This window comes from Eriocheir sinensis, chromosome 66 (genome assembly GCF_024679095.1).
Source record: "Eriocheir sinensis breed Jianghai 21 chromosome 66, ASM2467909v1, whole genome shotgun sequence".
In the NCBI taxonomy this organism is placed as follows: domain Eukaryota; kingdom Metazoa; phylum Arthropoda; class Malacostraca; order Decapoda; family Varunidae; genus Eriocheir; species Eriocheir sinensis.
The window spans coordinates 8,466,594-8,487,216 of record NC_066574.1 but is presented as its reverse complement, the minus strand read 5'-3'; the positions used below and the strand labels follow the sequence as shown (position 1 = coordinate 8,487,216).

Sequence of the window (20,623 nt, the reverse complement as noted above, 5' to 3'; positions counted from 1 at the left end):
AAATAAAGAAAGGAAAAGGAAGAACAAGGATGGCGAAAGAGCGTAGAGAAAAGAGGGAAATGGATGAAGAGAAGGAAAGAGATGGGAACAAGAAGGAGAATAGGGAAGAAAAAGGAAAGGAAGAAGAGAAGAAGGAAGGATGGCATAGAGGAACTAGAAAAACAGATAAAAGAGAAGGAAAGGAAAGGAAAGGAGACATGAATGATGGAGGAAGAGAAATGAAGAAAAGGAAGAAGAAGGATTGCGAATGAGTGTAGATAAAATAAAGGAGGGAAAGGGAATGGGAAGAGAGAGAGAGAGAGAGAGAGAGAGAGAGAGAGAGAGAGAGAGAGAGAGAGAGGAGAGGGAGGGGAGAGGGAGGGGGGAAGGGAAGAGAAGCAGATTCTGACCCAACACAAAATCCATTATGAATAAAGGTCCCCCCCCCTGTGAATGCCCGGGGGGAGGGGGGACGGGGGACGGGGGACGCGGGGGGGGGAGGGGGAGGGTCCTTTGTGTCGCCCCTTCCTACAGCAGCTGCCCCGACCAAGGACCCTCCAGGACTCCCCCTTCCCCCCCTCTCCCTTATCTCCCTTTCCTCCCTCCCTCCCTACATTACCTCCTCTTCGCTAACACTTATCCTCCCTTGGCTTATTTCTCCCTCCCTTTTCTCCTTCCTCCTCCCTTTTCTCTCCTCTCTTCACCCCAATCAAACCTCTCTCTCTCTCTCTCTCTCCATCTATTCCTCCTCCTTACCTCCTCCTCCTATTCTTTTATTTTCCTTTACTGTTCTTTCATTTCCTTTCTTTCCCTCTTCCTTATCTCTATCACTAAGTATCCTTTAACTTCTTATCTCCTTCTCCTCTTTATCTCTCTACTTTCCTTCCACTGCTTCTCCTTCCTCATCCTCTTTACCTCCCATTCTCTCTTCTTTCCTCCTTCCCTCCATGGCGATTCTTCTCTCCCTCCTTCACCCACTCCCTCAACCCCACTCTCCTTCCCTCCCTCTTCCCAGCGTTATTTTTTTCTCTCTCTCTCCCTCCTTCCTCTCCTTCCCTCCCTCCCTTCCTCCTCATCCAAGCTTCCGCCTAAGCCCATTTCGTAAATTTCCTACTTACTGTTGTGTCTATCTTCTTTTCCTTCCTCCTCCTCCTCCTCCTCCTCCTCCTCTGCTCCTCCTTCCCTCTCAGCTGCCAGTCTTTATTCTTATTCCTTATCTTTCACTTCCTCCTTTCTTTTCTTACTTTTCCTCTTCCTCTTCGTCCCTTCTCGCCTTCTCTTCCATCTCCCTTTTCTATGTCTACTGTTTACTCATTTGTCCTCCTCTTCTTCTTCCTTCGTCTACATATCACTCGTGTTCCTCACTTTCTCTTGCCTTCCCCTTTTCTTTATGCTCTCTGTACTTTACCAACCTCTATTTTGTCCTATCTTCTTCCTTACTACCCTTCTACGTGCACCATTTAAACTCCTTCGCCCTCATTATCCTTCTGTAATCTCCATGGCATCTATCCGTTTTATCCTACCATCCTTCTGTTGATCTCATCCTCTGTTGCCTTTCCTCTCTTCCTTTCCTGTTTATTTTCTTTATCAGTTGCGATCTCCTTTTTTTTACCTTACTCCTTCCTCACCTTGCCCTGCCCTGCCTTACCCTGCCTTACCCTACTCCTTCCCTGCCTTACCCTACTCCTACCCTGTCTTACCCTATCCTACCCTGCCTTACTCTATCCCACCCTGCCTTACCCTACTCTTTCCCTGCCTTACTCTATCCTACAATGCCTAATCTCTATCCTGCCCTTTCTTACCCTACTCCTTCCCTGCCTTATCCTACTCCTACCCTGTCTTACCCTATCCTACCCTTCCCTGCCCTACCCTATCCTACCCTGGTGGTCCTTCTCTCTCTCTCTCTCTCTCTCTCTCTCTCTCTCTCTCTCTCTCTCTCTCTCTCTCTCTCTCTCTCAGTAATGAATAGGCGAGGGATAAGGCGCCATAATTACCTCTTTTTTTCCATTATTTCTGAAAGAGAGAGAGAGAGAGAGAGAGAGAGAGAGAGAGAGAGAGAGAGAGAGACCGCCTTCCCATGTACCCTTCCTTCTCCTTTTCTATTCCTCCTCTCTATACCTTCTATCCTTTCCTTCTCTCTACCCTCAGCATCCCTTTATCCACTTTCTTTTCGCCTTCATCCCCTGCTTCACCTCTCCCCATACCGTCCATTATTTCCCCTTACAGACCACTTTCTCCTCTCCTTCTCCTCCCTCCCTCGTCCTCCCCTCCCCCTCTGCAGTTCCCCGCCTCCAAACAGCCTTCTCCTCCCTTGCGCTCTCTTCGTGCCTCGCCTCAGCAGAAGAAACACAAAGTTCCCTCCTCTTGCGGCGGCAGATTAGTGCGTCGGGGCGCGGCGTCGGTTCTTGGCGGAGTCGGGATTATCGTTACGGGCCTGGTGGTTATGCCGATTACCGCTAATTGCTACGGACTGCGATCTTGATACTACTACGGCCCCCGCGCTGAGGAAAACACGTGCCAGACCTGTTTTAAACGCGTGGAGCCGAGGGTATGCAAGATAAAAGGTTATTACAAGAAGTGTTTGAATTCTTTGCGCCAACAGTTTATAAGAGAGGAAACGTGCTGGACCAGGTATAAACGTGTATATTAAGGAAAATGCAAGAAGAAAAAGTAGTTATAAGAAGTGTTGCTTGTATGTGTGTGTGCTTGGATTCTTTACACCAAAAGCTTATTAGGGAGAAAATATATGTTGGACCTTTGTAAACGTGTGGGGTTGAGAGCATGAAAAAAGAAAAGGTTAACAGAAGAAGTGTTAGCTGTTTATGTGTGTGTGTTTGGATTCTTTGTACCAAGAGTTTATAAAGGGTAAGGTTTGGTGGTTTTAATACTATATAACTACAGGACAAAAAACAAACACGTGTAGAGGTGAGTGTTAGGGTTTATAAAGGGCAGAGTTTGGTGATTTGAATAATATATGACTACAGGACAAATAAAAAGAAACGTGTGTAGAGGTGAATGATGCGATGAATGAAGAGAGTTTAAAACGAGGCTTGGGAAGGGTATGAATAAAAAAATGTGTGCGTGTGAGTGTGTGCTTGTGAGTGTGTGTGTGTGTGTGAGTGTGTGCGTGTGAGTGTGTGCGTGTGAGTGTGTGCGTGTGAGTGTGTGCGTGTGAGTGTGTGTGTGTGAGTGTGTGCGTGTGAGTGTGTGCGTTTATGTGCGTAAGATTGTTTCTGCCTGCATGTAATAACCAGTATGTATCATCATTTTGACCCCTCATAAAAAAATAGAAAAATAAAACGAAAATAAAAAAAACTTAAATTTATGAGACTTATCACTGTGTCCTGCAATTACGCGAAGCCATGAAGAATGTCACGTGCAGGAAGCCATGTCGCAGGTGCTTGTATTAATGGCGCGGGGGTCAGTTGGGGGGGCGGAGGGAGGGGAGGTAGGTGAGGGGGGAGATAGGGTGGTGGAGGAGGGAGTGTGGGTAAGGGATAGAAAGGGGATTAGTATGAGGGAGAGGGCAGTTAAGGAAGGGGGGGAGCGTGAAGGGAAGGGGGTAGTGAATGAAGGGTTAAGGGATGGGGGTAGTGAAGGAAGGGAGGATAGTGAATGGAGAGGGAGGGGTGGGGGGGTAGTGAATGGAAAGGAAGAGGGGAAGTGGGTAGTAAGGGGTGGATAATGAAGGGAGGGGAGGAGAGCAGTGATGGGGGAGGGGAACTGTGAAGGAAGAGGGGGAGTAGCAAGGGCGGGCAAGGGAGTGCGAGGGGGTGGTTGCTTCCAGGTGAGACGGTCGTCGCGGCGGACACCTTCAGACATGCAATTAAGACGCGCCACTCACGCCCGTCACACATGAGAAATTTAAGCCCATAGTGACCCCCAGGTGTGTGTGTGTGTGTGTGTGGAGGGGGGTGGGGGGAGGCAATGAGGCAGTATTTCTATCTGTCTATTATGTATAAGTGCGTTCATATGTGTGTGTGTGTGTGGGTGGGTGGGTGGGGGGGAGTGAGGGAAGGCATCGAGGTTTGTATTCATCTCATTCGTCAGCAAGTCTCCACGTCACCTGCCTCACATACTGTTAACAGACGGCTCATTGCTTAAACTCTACATGACCGCGCAAATACTCGAGTTCTACCTTCGTGTCTCTCTCTTGTACTGTAATTTTATCAGTCAACTCTTTTTTAGACACTTTTCCATATTTTTCGCTCTAACTTCCTAGCTGTCAATCAATCCGTTGAGCTATGTACCTTTACCTGCTGCCTCACTTCCATTTCTACCCCTCACGACCCTCTGTTCCTCTCTTTTCTGTCTATATAGTGACACTGCTGCACCGATGGACAAGATAAGGTGTGAATGCGGGGAGGGTACAGCAGGAGGAGGTTACGGTTTTGCCTCTATCAGACGTTCCCTTCTTAACCCGGTAGCAGCGATAGGCCAAATTTGTGGCTTTACCGTGAACCAGCGACGAGCCTAATTTTTGCCATGATATAAACCCCAAAAACAGATGATGCATAACCTAATCACAAATGCGTTGATATATATTGTGAAATGGTTTGCGTGAGTGATGATTTTTTCTCATTTTTCTCGCTTAGAGGGGCCTTTAAGAAACATGATCCCTGCAGGTACCGGGTTAACCTCCCTCTCACCACAGCGACACAGCCTCCCTCTGCCCCTCGCCGCTCCTGGAACCCGCACAGAAGTAGAGGCAGCAGCAGCAACGAGCCATTTCCAGTGCGTGCGGCCGTTCGAGTAGCCAGTTATCAGCGAGCCATTTTCCTGCGGCGGCACCATGGAGAGACCACTGCAGCAGCTGGTCGCATCCGTGCATTGTTACGGGACAAATTAATATATCTGCAATTAATAATAATGGCCACTCAATTACATCAAGCCATCAATACTGAATTATTTATTTTTCTCCCCGCGTCGTGATGGAATCATGTATACAGTAATGGTGCAGGCGGCGCCGTCCCGAGGCAGCTTATGCGTGGCGTGTAGCAGCTGCTTTCGGTATTAATTAAATTTCATTACTAATTAGAATCTATGCAGCGACCTCGCTAATTACTGATGTGCCGGCAGTGTTCGAGCCTGTAACTCGCCCTCCCGGCACATGTCAACGACACCGCACCCCTTCCCCCCCCTCCCCTCCCACACACACGACACCATAACACCCCTTCCCCCCTCTCCTACACACACACGACACCATAACACCCCTCCCCCCCTCTCCTACACACACACTACACCATAACACCCCTCCCCCCCTTCCCACACACACACTACACCATAACACCCCTCCCCCCCTCTCCCACACACACGTTACACCATAACACCCCTCCCCCCCCTCCCACACACACACTACACCATAACACCCCTCCCTCCCACACACACACACACCATAACACCCCCTCCCACACACACACACTACACCAACACCCCCTCCCCCTCCCACACACACCACACCATAACACCCCCCCCCCCCGCTCCCACACACACACGACACCATAACATCCCTCCCCCTCCCCTTCCCCTTCATCCCCTCAAGCGAATGTTACTACCACACACCGCGGGTCATGACATCACCCCTTCTCCCTCTTCCCCAGCACATGTCATCATTCCCACACCATCAAACACCCTTCCATCCTCCCCCAGCACGCCAATACAACACATGTCATTCTGGCCCCTTCTCCCCTAAAGTAGTCACTCATTTACATGACTAATATTCCTCTCCTTCTCCCCACCCCCTGCATATACACCACTACCCACATGGCTGATGTCTCTCTCCTGTCGTTGCAGATGGCGCGTCTCCTGGTGTTCCTGTGGGCGCTGGTGGGAGTGGGCTGGGCCTGTCCACACAAGTGCCGGTGTTCCCTCGACGAGCGAGGGCGGCGCGGCGTGCGGTGCGAGGAGGGCGGCATGGGCGACCCGCTGCCCGTCATGGGTCTTCGCACCGACACCGAAGTGCTGGTGATCTCGGCGCCGCCCAGCCGCCCCAACAGGTTCACGCTGGGGCCCATCTTCAAGCGGCTGCGGCAGCTGGAGGAGGTGCACATCACGCACTCTAAGATCCCTGCCCTGGGCGCCCACTCCTTCTGGGGCCTCCATCGCCTACGCGTCCTCAACCTCACCCACAACCAAGTGTCCACCCTCATGGACACCAACTTCAAGGGCGCAGACTCCCTCCACCACCTCGACCTGAGTCACAACCGCATCCAGTCCGTGCCGTCGGCCGTGTTCCGCCACGTGCGCCACCTCCGCTCCCTCTCGCTGGCACACAACCTCGTGCCGGAGCTCGTGTCCAGGATCTTCTTCGGCCTCACCCGCCTGGAGCGCCTCGACCTCAGCCACAACCCTCTCCTCGACCTTCAGCCGGAGAGGTTCACCGACGTGCCGGAGGTGCGGCAGCTGTTCTGTGCCGGCTGTCACCTCAGCTCCATCAGCACAACGCTGCTGCAGACACTGCCGCTGCTACACGAGCTGGACCTGCGGGACAACCGCCTCACACAAGTGCCTCTTGGGGTCGCCTCGAGCGTGCTGCTGAACCTGGTCACGCTGCGCCTAGACGGGAACCACATCTCGTTCGTGGAGCGAGGCGCCATCTCAGGGTCGCCACTCACTACCCTTGGTCTCTCCCACAACCGCATCAGCCGCGTGGAGCCTCACGCCTTCGCCAACAGCACCGTGAAGCACCTCGACCTGTCCTACAACCGCCTCTCCCAGCTGGAGCCAAGCGCTCTCCACGACGTCCTGCACCAGTTGCACGACATTCAGCTGTCCGGCAACTCCCTGCAGGTGGAGCAGCTCCTTAACGTGCTGCCCAAGGCCCGCCAGCTGCGCCACCTGGGCCTCGGCGACATGGGCCTCACCAACCTACCGCCAGACCTCTTCCGACACTCGCGTCACCTCCACCACCTCAACCTGTCAGCCAATTACCTCACATCCTTTTCCACGGAGATCCTGCACAACGCCAAGCACCTCCATTCTCTCGACCTCTCGCTGAACAACTTCCGTGGCCTCGACAGCGCCTTCTTCGACTCCGTGACGCGGGCGTCTCAGCTGCGCGTCCTCCGCCTGGAAGGGAACCCTTGGCAGTGTGACCAGTGCCACGCGGGGCCGCTGCTCCGCTGGCTGCAGGACGCACCCGACCAGGAGTCTGGGTGTGCCGAGCCGCGAGTGTGGACGTGTCTCAGGTGTATCGGTCCTCAGGGCGTGGCTGGCTTACAGCTCGGCCTGCTGCCGCTCGGGGACCTGCCTGCCTGCCCCTTCACCACGCCCGCCGCCGTGGCCATCATGCCCACGTGGGTAGAGCCGTCCCTCAGCGTGATGACGGAGGAGCCGGCCTTCCCGCGCAGTGACCTCACGCGGCAGGCCGACGCCGAGATGGGCTGGGGACTGAACGGCATGGTGCGGGAGGAGATGTACCTGCTGGTGGTGGGTGGCGTGGTGCTGCTGCTGCTGCTGCTGGTGTTGGTGGTGATCGGAGTCGTGGTGTACAACAAGCACTCCGCCTCCTACTACACCAACGAGAATGACCCCGAGAAAAAGGAGAGGCTCATGAAGAGCAAGAACAGCAACAACAACACCAAGACGCCCACCAAGACCCCGCTGGACGCCACCATCGCCACCATCGACGAGATGACCAACATCGCCGGCTCCCACGAGGTGCTGGAGGACGACAACGCCCCCACCCCCAACCACGCCCCCGTCCCGCCCCCCGCCAACCCGCCCAACAACCTCCAATCCCCGGACGTCCAACCAACGCAGCCCCCAGACCTCAACCTGACCCACAACCACACACCGGCAGTCAACCACAGCATAGAAATGAACCACATCCCAGGCTACAACCAGAACCAGCCGCCCGTCCCGCCCCCGCCCGAAGACACCTCCACCACCCCGGCACTTTAATGTGGGAGAGGGTATCTGGGGTGCCTGGGGCGGAGCAGTGCCCGTACAGTGTTAAGTAAGAACGGACTTTAGGCTTTCCGGTGTGCAGGGAGAGCAGCGGTGTATTACGCAACCCGAAATATCAAATTCTTCCTAACGCGGCAAGGCTGTGAGCGTTGCCGGGAAGGAGCCGCGTCGCGCAGTGTTGCTCTCTGGTATGTGGTCGACGGGAGGAGCTGACGTGCAGGGGGCGGCGAACCGTGTCACTAACTCGCCCTTGTGACGGGGAGAGAACAAGTCATATCATTCACCCATATCTGAGAGGGGAGGCGGCGAGGCACGTCTCTAGCCATCTAGGTGAGGAGGAAGGAGCAAACATGTCACTCACCATCCACGTTAATTAAACAAAGAATACCCTCGCCATGTTGTGTATGAAGCGACATTGATCAGTTGCTGTTGCCGTGACGATACCCTTTTCCAAAAAAACTTTCATTATCTTTGGCATAAAAAAATAATTGATTCAAGTTTAGAGCCAAAACTTCGTCATTATTTTTTTTGTTCTCATTTCCTGTAATCAGTTGCCTCCTTCACAACCCTTGACAAGATTCTGCTCTGTTCTGAGTGTAAAAGGATCTTGTAATCCTATTATGACAGCCCCGATCAATCTACAGTGAAGTTTATTTTCATATCAAGCTCAAAAAAATAATTTGTTTACCAATTCAAATAACTCGAAAACTGTTTATAAACCTAAGGGTCTTTCTTAGTTGGAACTTACGAAAATTAACCAACTAATTTAAATCACCGAGAAAATGTGTGCAAATTTTCTGGGCTTTGAAATTACGCAAAAAATATATTCCTCAACAAAAGGTTTCTCGGCGCATCAGATGTTGCAAGACAAAGAACGCGCCAAAGAAAAGTTCGGCCGCAAAGTTTTCCAGGAACCAGCCGCCAAAGTTGCTGTGGCGCCTTTCCCTTCCCCCTCCCCCCCTCCTCCACTCAACCCACGCCAGGGACCACCACCACCACCGTCACCACCACCTCCGCCGCAGCCCCTCCGGACGTGACCGCTGACCAGAGGCTGTCTTCCACAAAGTATAAGTTTTAGGCTCCGACTCTGGATGTGTGATTCGTAGATGACGTTCATGATGTGACCTGAATCGTCTTGAGTTTTTTGAGTTCCTTGCGTACAGAAAGAGAGAAAAAAACATTATATATATAAAGCGAGATTATGTAAAAACCGAAAACCCAAAAAAAAAGATGGAGGGGAAAATCATGCCTTTCATAATATATATATTGAGTGTGTCGCCGTTCCTACAAGTGTTGACTCTCGTACTCGTGTTTTTGTACAGTGCAGAAGAAGTGAGTGGACTATTTTTTCACACTGTCGTAGTAGAGGTAGTAGTGCGCATGCGCGGCGGCGGGGGACGAGGCAGGGTGCAGCGAAGACCAGTGTGCGCGTCACTCTGTGGGAGGAAGGAAGAGTACGGAGAAAGACCGTAGACAAGAAATAGAAACGGAGAAGGGTCATCAACTGTAGGAAGAGAATACAAGAATGAAGGAAGAAAGAACGGATGGATAACAAGGGGAGTGAGTAAAGTAGAAGAAAGGAAGAGTAAGGAGAAAGATATAGACAGAAGAAACAGAAACAGAGGAGGGTCATTAACTGTAGAAAGAGGAAAATACAAGAATGAAGGAAGGAAGAACGGATGGATAACAAGGGGAGTGAGTGAAGTAGAAGAAAGTAAGGAGAAAGGAAGAAAACCAAACGAGTCCAGGGAAAAAAAGGAGGAATGGATAAAAGAGTAAGATATAAAATGGAAGGGAGGAAAGAGGGAGGGAAGGAATGGATCAATTAAAAGACGAGAAAAATATAGTAAGGAAGGAAAAAATGGAAGGAAGGTAAACAAAGTACGGGTAGAAAGTGGAACAAATAAAGAAAAAAAGTGGAGAAGGAAAAAAACATCCAGAAAACCAAGGAGGAGAAAACGGGAAAGAAGAAAATTAATCGAGCATTATAGGAAGAAAAGTAAGAAAGGAAGGAAAGGAGAGGCGAGGGAAGTAAACACTGGTCCAGCCTAAGACGCCCCCCTCCCCCACCCCCCCTTAAGCCGCGCATTTTGTAGTGAGAAAAACAGAACCAGAGAGAACCAGGCTGTCTTTTTAGGAGTGACTGTGACAACCATAGAAATAAAGGAAAGACTGAAATGAAAAATAAAGTAAATGATAATGATAATGATGATGATGATGAAAAAAAAGACAATGAAAGGGAATGACCAACAGTGTATTATTATTATTATTATTATTATTATTATTATTATTATTATTATTATTATCATTGCATCATTGTTGTGCTAGTCACCTAAATTGTTTTATAAATAAATATATAAATATCTATGAAATTATATACGACACAGTGGACCCAAAAATGCCTGAGGAGGGAGGAAAAAATAAGATGTTGGAGGAGGAGGAGGAGGAGGAGGAGGAGGAAGAGAAGAAGGAGGAAGAGGAAGAGGAAGTAGGAGAGAAAAGTTAAAAAAAGAGGGATAAGAGGGTAGACATAGGAGTAAGGATTATTAGAAGGAAAAATGGGAGAAAAAAAAGTTGAGAATAGGAGATTAAGAACTAAAGGGAGAGTAAAACATGAGAAGCAATTAAAGAAGAAGATGAAAAAGCAGGAGGAAGAAAAGGAGAAGGAAGAGGAGGAGAAAGTAGTGAAGAAAAGTTAGAGAGAAAAAGGAAGGAGGAGGAGGAGTAAGGAAGACTAAAATTGGAGAGAAGAGTAAGAAGGAAAAAAAGGAAGATACACAGGAAGAGGAGGAAAACGTAGAGAAGAGTTAGAGAGAATAAGCAAGGAGGAGGAGGAGGAGGAGTAAGGAAGACTAACATTGGAGAGAAGAGTAAGAAGAAAAAAAAGGAAGGAAGAGAGGAGTTTAAGGAAGAGGAGAGGATATGGGCAGGAGGAAGGGACAAAAAGAAAAACAATAACAGTAAAAGGAAGAGTAGAAATGAGGGTAAAGAATCATAATCATAAAAAAAAGAAAATTGAGAATAGAAAAAAAAATTATAAAACTGTTCTGTTGCTAGTCCGGCGCGCGAGGGACATTACATAATAAAACTAATACCATTAATAATACCACCACAATAAACTTTAAACTTTAATTATCTGAAGCGAGGAGGGGAAGAGAGGAGAAGGAGGCTGGAGGAAGGAGAAGGGGAGTAGGGACATGAAGAAAGGGAGAGGGGATTTAAGAGGGGGAAAGAAGGAAGGGGGGAGGGGAAGAGGGGGAGGCAGGAGGAGGGAGAAGTGGAGTGGGGAGATGAAGAAGGGTTAGTGGGGAGATGAAGAGAGGGAGAGGGGGGTTAAGGGGGGGAAGAGGAGAGGGGAGAAGTAAGGTGGGGAAGGGGGAAGGGGGAGAGGAGGAAGCAGGAGGAGGGAGAAGGGGAGAAATTAGAAGCGGGAGATGAAGAAGGGGAGAAAATGGGAGAAATAATGTGGAGGAAAAGGGAGATAACGTTATTGCTGTTTTAGTCTTCGCTGAACTAATCTTCCATTAAACCCATTAAACCACACGGCACTAATTTATCTCCTCCTCCTCTTAAGGGTTTTGTTATGGTGAATCACAAGCCGCCCTCCGTTAATTAATTATGGCGGGACTATTAATACAAAGGTTAAGAGGGGAACGAAGACTCTTGATTCCCCAATGCTCAGGAAGGAAGAGGAGGATGAAAGACGATGGATTAGTGGTATCGTTTATTTTGATGGGGTGAAATGAGGTCATAGAAGGGAGAAAGAGGAAATAAGAAGAGGGAAGAGTGATAATTAGGAGAAATTGGGAGAATGAAGAAAAAGAGAAAGAAAAAAAGGAGAGATGGAGAGATGGAAGTGGAGATATTGTTTGGTTTGTTTGTTTTCCTCCTCCTCCTCCTCCTCCTCCTCCTCCTGTTTATATATATATTTTTTCCCACGAACATAATCTATACACACATACATAATATACATACATACACACAGCCATGCATAAACACACACACACACGCACACGCACACACACACAAACACACACATACATACATACATACAGACCAGAACATTACCCTTAGCAGAAGAAAAATGAAAGTACTTAATCATAAAGAACTCATAAAACTTTCTCCCCCCTCCTCCTCCTCCTCCTCCTCCTCCAAAAATTCTTCCTGTTCCTCCCCTTGTACATCCCCGCTTCCTCCTAATGCCCTCCTCTTTCTCTTTCTTTTTTTTTTTTTTGCTTGTTTTCTGTTTCTCCTTCCTATTACTCAACCTCATTTTTCTTTCTTCCTCATATCCTCTTATTATTTTTTATTTTCTTCATTCATAAAGGAACAAAACAAGTAAGAATGAAGTGGAAGATAATGAGGAACTAAAGAAGGAGACAAGAAAAGAAACCGCAACTTATACTCTTCTCCTCGTCCTCTCTTTCCTCCTCCTCCTCCTCCGCCTCCTCACAAAGGGTCCCACAACAAAAGATAAAATACATAAATAAATAAATAAATAAATAAATAAATTACTAACTGTCCGTGTAATTACTATCATATCAACCCCCAATTCTCTCCCCCTTTCTCATTCCCTCTCTCGGTGTACATACTGGACTGTGCATAGCTGATTGATCTTAATGCTTATTTTCAATGTACAAATTTTATACTACTCATGGATAACAACAATAAAGAGTCAATCAATCACCGTTTTTTTTTTTTAATGCTTGGTTTCCTGTATGTGTGTGGGGTGGGTGGGGGAGTAAGGGGAGGAGGGGAGAGGAGGGGGAGGGAGAAAGGGGTTGTAAGTATGTTTGTGAAGGTGGGGAGGTGAATGTGTGTGTGTGTGTGTGTGTGTGTGTGTGTGTGTGTGTGTGTGTGTGTGAGAGAGAGAGAGAGAGAGAGAGAGAGAGAGAGAGAGAGAGAGAGAGAGAGAGAGAGAGAGAGAGAGAGAGAGAGAGAGAGAGAGAGAGAGAGAGAGAGAGAGAGAGAGAGAGACCCACCTCACCCCACCTTGCACAGACAGGTTAATTAGGGGCATTATCGCCGATGTTTCGCTCACCTGGCCACGAGTTCACCTGTGCGACGCCCGAACCCCATTCACCTGCTTGCTAATTAGGAGGATGGACGCTAATCACTGAGGCGGCGATGGAGATACCGAGAGGAGACTTGCAGCGCTATTGGAACCTCCCTGAATCCCCCTTATTTTCCAACGCTAAATATATAACACTTACCAAGGAGAGAATCAACAAAAGGGGGCGATACCGAAAGGGAGTGTAAGTGTTATTGGAACCTCCCTGAATATCCCTTATTGCCCAACGCTAAATATATATAACACTTACAATGGAAAAGAACCAACGTAGGGGAGCCAAGATGGGATTAACCGCACGAACGTTTGTAAAGCAAGTGGTTTTCTTATTGGACAGAAGAAACGGTTTTGAGGATCTTGAGACAATACGTGATTCGGTGGGAAGATGCCGGAAAGATGGAGGGAACTGAAGTTGGAAATTCGTTTAGTCGGTGCAACATCTGTGGTCATATGCCGGAGAGAGACAGAAGGGGAAGGAAATATAGGAGTAGAGAACAGATCCCAGGAGACGGGACACAACCCCCGATTAATACCTAGTACCCATTCACTGCTGGGTGGACAGGGTCGTAGGGTATCGGAAAAGCCCCCCAAATTTTTCCACTCCGCCCGGGAAGGAGGAAACTGGAGCAAAAAAGAAAAAGAAAACAAAAACAAATTATACAACTCCTGATCCTCTAATGTTCAGTAAAGGACGAAGAGGAAAATGTAGAAAGTAGATTAGTAGACTGTAGACGATTGTTTTGATTAAGTGAACAAAATCAGGTGAATAGAAGATGGAGGGAACTGAAACAAAACAAAAAAAAAAGCAAATTATACGACTCTTGATCCTCTAATGCTCAGTTTAAAGGAGGAGGAGGTGAATGTAGAAAAATAGATTAATAGCCTGTAGACTTATTTTGATTAAGTGTGCAAAGTTAGGTGAATGGAGGAGATATACAGATACAAGAGAATGGAAAAAGGAAAAAAAACTAGAACAGAATGAAAGAAATAACTCCTGATTCTCTAATGTTCAATAAAGGACGAGGAGAATGTAAGAAAATAAATTAGTATAGACGTTTATTTGAAGTGAGCAAAATGAGGTGAAAGGAAGTAGAGAGAGAAAAAACAGAGAAGAAAGAGATAGATAATTATGAGAGAATGGAAATATGAAGTGAAAAAGACGGAGAAAAAAAAATAATCAGAGGAGAATGGAAAAAAAGAAAACGAGAAAGTAAAAAGAGAGAAAAGAGACGGATAACTAAGAGAGAAAGGAGATAACAAGAGAGAGAAAGCTAAAAGAGAACAACTACAAACACACACGAAAAGCTAAACAAACAACACAAACTCCAAGTAGCAGAAGAAGCCGTATTTGAATCATCACAAAAGGAGGAGATACAAACGTCTACCGCTGCAAGGCTTCCAACACCGAGGTAAGTTAAGCAGTTCTGGCGTCTTAAGCAGCTCGTGGCGGGGGCGAGGGAAGGCGAGGGAAGGCAAGGGAAGGCGAGGCGAGGCAAGGAGAGACGAGGAGTCCAAATGCTGGGGATTAGCTGAGGGGCATCAAGTTCCCGCACTGCATCCTCACCGCCCGCTGCCGCACCCCAGAACGCCGAGCATCAAAGACTAACACTCGACGCTTCCTCAAGACAGCGACGGAGGGAAGTAACTAAGAGGCTGATGAGATGAACGGAGGGAAGAGAAAGTAGAGAGAGGGAAAAAGAAACCGACACGTATGCTGGCTTATGAGGAGAACGGAGGGAAGAGAAAGTAGAGAGAGACCAACATGTGCACTGGGATATGTTACAGACAGACGAGTTCTCAGAGCAGCGACGCCCCAGGGAAGGAGGAAACCTAAGTGAGCAAAACCAGGTAGACGGAAGTAGGGTGTAATGATATAGAGAAAAGAGACTAACATGTACTTTTGCCTATGTTGAACTCCCACGCTTCTTTTAGACAGTGACGGAAGGCGGTAACTAAGAGGCTGATGAGGTAAATAGCGGGAAGAAAAAGGGAAAGGAGAGAAAGAGACCATGTGTGGTTTATGAGGTGAACGGAGGGAGAGAGAGAAAAGGGAAAAAAATGTACTGGCTTATGAGGTGAACGGGGGGAGGGAGAAAAGAGAGAGAATGAAAGACCAACATGATTGCTTGGTTATGTTTGCGACGGACAGGATTCCCAGAGAAGCGATGTACCCGGGAAGAAGGAAACTTGGAGGATGAGTAACTTTAGTGAGCAAAATGAGGCGAACGAAGGGAAAAGAAAGAGAAAATAGAGAGGGAGATCAAAAAGTATGCTAGGTTATGTTAAGTTAATTAAAGACGGACCGGGTTATCAGAGAAGCAATGTACCCAAAAAGGAGGAACCTGAGTAACTTTAGTGAGCAAAATGAGGCGAACGAAGGGAAAAGAAAGAGAAAATAGAGAGGGAGACCAACATGTATGCTAGGTTATGTTAAGTTAATTAAAGACGGACCGGGTTACCAGAGAAGCGATGTACCCAAAAAGGAGGAACCTGAGTAACTTTAGTGAGCAAAATGAGGCGAACGAAGGGAAAAGAAAGAGAAAATAGAGAGGGAGATAAAAAAAAGTATGCTAGGTTATGTTAAGTTAATTAAAGACGGACCGGGTTATCAGAGTAGCGATGTACCCGGGAAGAAGAAAACAAGAGGCTGAATAACTTTAGTGAGCAAAATGAGACGAACGAAGGGAAAATAAAGAGAAAATAGAGAGGGAGATAAAAAAAAGTATGCTAGGTTATGTTAAGTTAATTAAATTTTATCACAGCAGCGACGAACCCAAAAAGGAGGAAACTACTGTAAGAGGCTGATTAACCTTAAGGAGAAAGGATGGGAAATGAACGAAGGCGGAAATTACGTAAGGCAGATAGGGACTAAAAGGAGGAAATTATTTTATGGTTACGACACTGAGGGAGAGTAATTCATCTTTTATTCATCTTTTTAATGTTGACTGTAATGTTTAGGTGTCTTTGTGTGTGTTTGAGAGAGAGAGAGAGAGAGAGAGAGAGAGAGAGAGAGAGAGAGAGAGAGAGAGAGAGAGAGAGAGAGAGAGAGAGAGAGAGAGAGAGAGAGAGAGAGAGAGAGAGAGAGAGAGAGAGAGAGAGAGAAAAGGAATGCAGTCCATGGATCTTTTAAAACTAGGTGAAACAAAACAAAAGAAGGACGAAGAAAAAGATAACAGTCTGCGGACCCTCTAACACGCAATGGTAACAGTATAAAAGAGAGAAGGACGGAAAATAAAGAGATACAACCCATGGATACTTTAAAATTAGGAGCCAGCGGGGGAAAGAAAACCAAAGATAAAGAAGAAAGGGGTATAGTCCATGAGCAATGATACGGGAAGATGCCAGTGAACACAAGAAAGGGAGGAAGAATGAAGAGATGAAGCCCGTGGACCCTCTGACACTAGGCGGCAGAAAAGAGCAAAACAAAAGGAGATAGAAAAAGAGAAAGAAAACAGTGATCAGTTTCCATTCTTCTTTCCCTTCCCTTCCCATTGCATTTCCCTCCTCCTCCTCCTCCTCCTCCTCCCATGGACCCTCAGACACTAGGCGGCAGTATTGAGCAAAACAAAAGGAGATAGAAAAAGAGAAAGAAAACAGTGATCAGTTTCCATTCTTCTTTCACTTCCCTTCCCGTTGCATTTCCCTCTTCCTCCTCCTCCTCCTCCTCCTCCTCCTCCCATGGACCCTCTGACACTAGGCGGCAGTACTGAGCAAAACAAAAGGAGAAACAAATAGGTACAAATCTACGGACACTCTAACACGTGATGGTAACAGTGAAAATAAGAAGGAGGGAGGAAAATAAAGAGGTATACAGACCACAGACCCTCCTATATGGGAAGCCAGGAGGAGTCTATGGGGAAGCCTATAGTCGAGGAGGGGAAATATACCTGACACCTCATCACATTACAAGTTAATTAGGGGGCATTATCCCATTACAATCCATTGCATTAAACCCATTACAATACCTACAGGCCCATTTGTGTGTCTGTAAACAATAAGGACATAGGCTTCCATACACCCGCCCGCCACTACTAACAACACACACACACACACACACACACACACACACACACACACACACACACACACACACACACACCAGTTGACGGGCCGAGGAGGGGGGAGGAGGAGCAATACACACAAAGAAAAGAGTAGAGAGGAGGGGAGAGGGCAGGGGGCAGAGGAAGCAGGACAAGGAGCAAGGTGGGGATGGGGGAGCAAAGTGGGGCGGAGGAGTGCATGGGAGGGGGAGGAAATTCAATTGGAGTTTCATTCATTGCATTCACAAACCGGCGCGCAATTGTGTATAATAGGTGATAATTGTATTGTCGTGATCATAGTTGAATCCAATGCTATCTGGTTATATATACACGTGAGAGTGCGTGCGTCCGTGTGTCCGTGTGTGTCTGTGTCCGTGTGTGTGTGTGTGTGTCTCAGAGTACATGACCGACAACTCCAAACAAACACACAATCGTTAAAAGAAAGTTAAGCATCATCGCCAAACTAGTAAGAAGCGTTCAGACTGTCGTTCGTCTCTCGCTAGCGTGTTTACTCAGGCAAATATAAACTTCAACGCGAGGAGGAAGAAGAAGGGCAAGGCATCGAAAAGGCAATCTGGGCAAAGAGATTTATAGTGAACAGCGCCGCCTCGTCGATACCTCAGCGCCGAAGTGAGTGAATAACGATACATAACGAACGACGAAGACGAAGAGAAAACAAGATAGACAGATAAATAGAGAGATTGAGATAGAGATAGATAGATATAGATAGATAGATAGATAGATAGATAGATAGATAGATAGATAGATAAAGAGAGAGAGAGAGAGAATGGGAGGTGTTGTGAGCTGATAAACAGATAACCAAACGGATGGGAACAGACAAATAGAAAATAAAGAAACAAGCAAAAAAAAAAGAAGGAAATAGAAGTGAAAGAAAACGTAAACGGGAGCATAAAAGAAGAAGAGAGAGAGAGAGAGAGAGAGAGAGAGAGAGAGAGAGAGAGAGAGAGAGAGAGAGAGAGAGAGAGAGAGAGAGAGAGAGAGAGAGAGAAATATATCAGGAATTAATTATGAAACTCGTATTACCTTCTTAAGCAGGAGGAGGAGGAGGAGGAGGAAGAGGAGAATGAAGGGGAGGAATACGAAAAGGAAGAGGAAGTGGAGGAGAAATTACAAGGAAAGGAGGAGGGGCAAAGTAGAAGGAGGAAGAGAGGAGAGGAAAATAAAAAGGCGATGATTAATTTGGCAAAGTGGACGAAGGCAATACTGAAGAGGTGGATAATGAAGGGAAGAGAAGAGGATGACAAGAGGAAGAAGGTAAAAGGAATGATGGTGGTGATGGTGGTGGTGGTGGTGGTGGTGGTGGTGGTGATGGTGGTGGTGGTGGTGGTGGTGGTGGTGATGGTGGTGGTGGTGGTGGTGGTGATGGTGGTGGTGGTGGTGGTGATGGTGGTGGTGATGGTGATGGTGGTGGTGGTGATGGTGGTGATGGTGGTGGTGGTGGTGGTGGTAGTGGTGGTGGTGGAGCCATTAGTATTGATAATAGAGCGACGTCTGTATTCCCCTCCTCCTCCTCCTCCTCCTCCTCCTCCTCCTCCATCTTTTTTTTTCATAGCTACAGATTTAAAAACTTTTGTGAATGGAGTTGATTCAATATGCAGATTGATTCTTCAAGTTTGAAAGTGAGCGTGCTTGTGTGTGTGTGTGTGTGTGTGTGTGTGTGTGTGTGTGTGTGTGTGTATAGGTGGGTGGGTGTATGTGTTGGAAAAATGACCATGTAAGAGGAGGAGGAGGAGGAGGAGGAGAAGGAGGAGGAGGAGCAGATATATGAAAAAGAGAAGAAAAAAAACAAGAACAATAAGAAATCAACGAAAACACAATAAATACGACAGGAGGAGGAGCAGGAGGAGGAGGAGGAAGAGGAGGAGGAGGAGGAGGATTCAACATATACCAAAAATCAACAAATAGAGGAGAGGAAGGAGAGGGAATGGTAGGATGCAATGATGACAGTAACAGGGCGGGGAAGGGAGAAGCACAACAACGCATACCACAAGAACAGGATGAAGCCGATGGGAAACAATCCACAGGCGATGGCATAGGAGGGCATGGGCAAGCAAGATAAGGGAAGAGAGACACCAAGTGAAAGCAGGAACTATGGAGGAAAACAGAGGTAGGGAGCTAGTAGGGTGGAAAAAAATCATGAATAGGGGGGGGCAGATGGAGCAGAAATAGGGTGAAGTGATGCAGAACCAGGGCACGAGAGAGAGAACACGAGGGCGGGGCAGACGGAGCTGAGTAGAGACGTGATACCAGGAAAGGAAAGGCAGGGCAGGGCAGGGCAGGGGAGGGGAGGGGAAGGATGGAGATGCGGAGGTGGCGTGGGCGTGATGAGACTGGAGCAGGGAGGAGGGCGTGTCTGTGCGGGGTGGGAAAAAGGCGTGGCGTGGTGTGAAGGGGGTTTGGGAGGGAAGGGCGTGGGCATGGGTGTGCGCTCGGGATGAACTGCAGACACCTAACATAACTTTATGCACTGGAAAGCAATAATATGCAGATGCAACACGAGGTGGAGGAAGATGTCGAGGAGGAGGTGGAGGAGGAGGAAGGACGAAATAGTAGGAATAGAAGATAGCGTTAGAAAGAAAAGTTGCTACAGAGAACATTCGCTGATTGTAAAAGTGAAATGGAAAGGAGAGAAGAAAAACAAACGAGCAAAAAGTAGAAAAAGTCGAGTAACATGACCACGCAGAAAAAAAAAAGAGAAAAGAGAAACGAAACAAGAAAGCGACAATTAAGATGAAAATCCCCAAAAAAAGAGAAGAACGACGAGGATAAAAGGAAGAGAAAGCGAAGAAAGAGAAATGAAAAAAAGAGAATGAGAGGGAGAGGGAGAAAAAAAAAGAGGAAGAGGAGGAGGAGGAGGAGGAGGATTAGAGTTACGCAGCCGTGGTTTAAGTCCAGGATTAAACCCAAAGCTTGGCCTTGAGGAAGAGGGGGCAATGCAGGATAGCACCACGGCACACCTTTACCTGAATTCACTTATATAGATTCCCAACGCTTACGAGGCGGGAAGGGACAGGAGACGGAGAAGGGAGGAGGGAAGCGTAGGGGAAAGAAGGAGGACTGGAGGATGGGGTGTTTAAAGAAGAAATATAGAAACAGCACAAGAAGAAACGGTAAAATATGGAATGAGGAGGAAAGGGACAGTAGACGGAGGCAGGAGGAAATGACGGTATGTAGAGTGGAGTGAAGGGACGGAGAGGGTGACTAGGGAAGAAAAAATAGATAATCCACAAGAAAAAACAAGAAAATTCGAGGACGAGGACGAGGAGGGAAGGGACCAGAGACCCAGAAGGAAGGGAAGCACAGGGAGGAGGAATTAACGGTGTGTGGAGGGGGGGGGAGGGAGGGGGGGGGGAACTTAGGGGAGAAAAACAGATAAAGCACAAGAAGGATCAGGAAATGAAGAACGTAGTGGATAAGAGAGAGAACGAAAAACGAAGATGAGAACGAGAAAATGAAAGACCAGAAGAACCAGAAGAACGTAATGCCTGAGAGGGAGAACGAAAACGATGATGAGAACGAGATGAAAGTCCAAAAGAATCAGGAAGGAAAGAACGTACTGCCTAAGAGGGAGAGAACGAAAACGAGAACGAAGAAAAATATGAACGAC

At 47.6% G+C, this 20,623-nt stretch overlaps 1 protein-coding gene across 1 annotated transcript; it reads left to right on the top strand.

Moving 5' to 3' along the window:
• Positions 1 to 5,694: 5,694 nt before the first annotated feature.
• Positions 5,695 to 11,100, top strand: LOC126987837 (insulin-like growth factor-binding protein complex acid labile subunit). Its single transcript, XM_050845232.1, has one exon. The coding sequence runs from the start codon at positions 5,743 to 5,745 to the stop codon at positions 7,879 to 7,881; it is 2,139 nt and encodes a 712-aa protein (XP_050701189.1). The 5' UTR covers positions 5,695 to 5,742; the 3' UTR covers positions 7,882 to 11,100.
• Positions 11,101 to 20,623: the final 9,523 nt, after the last annotated feature.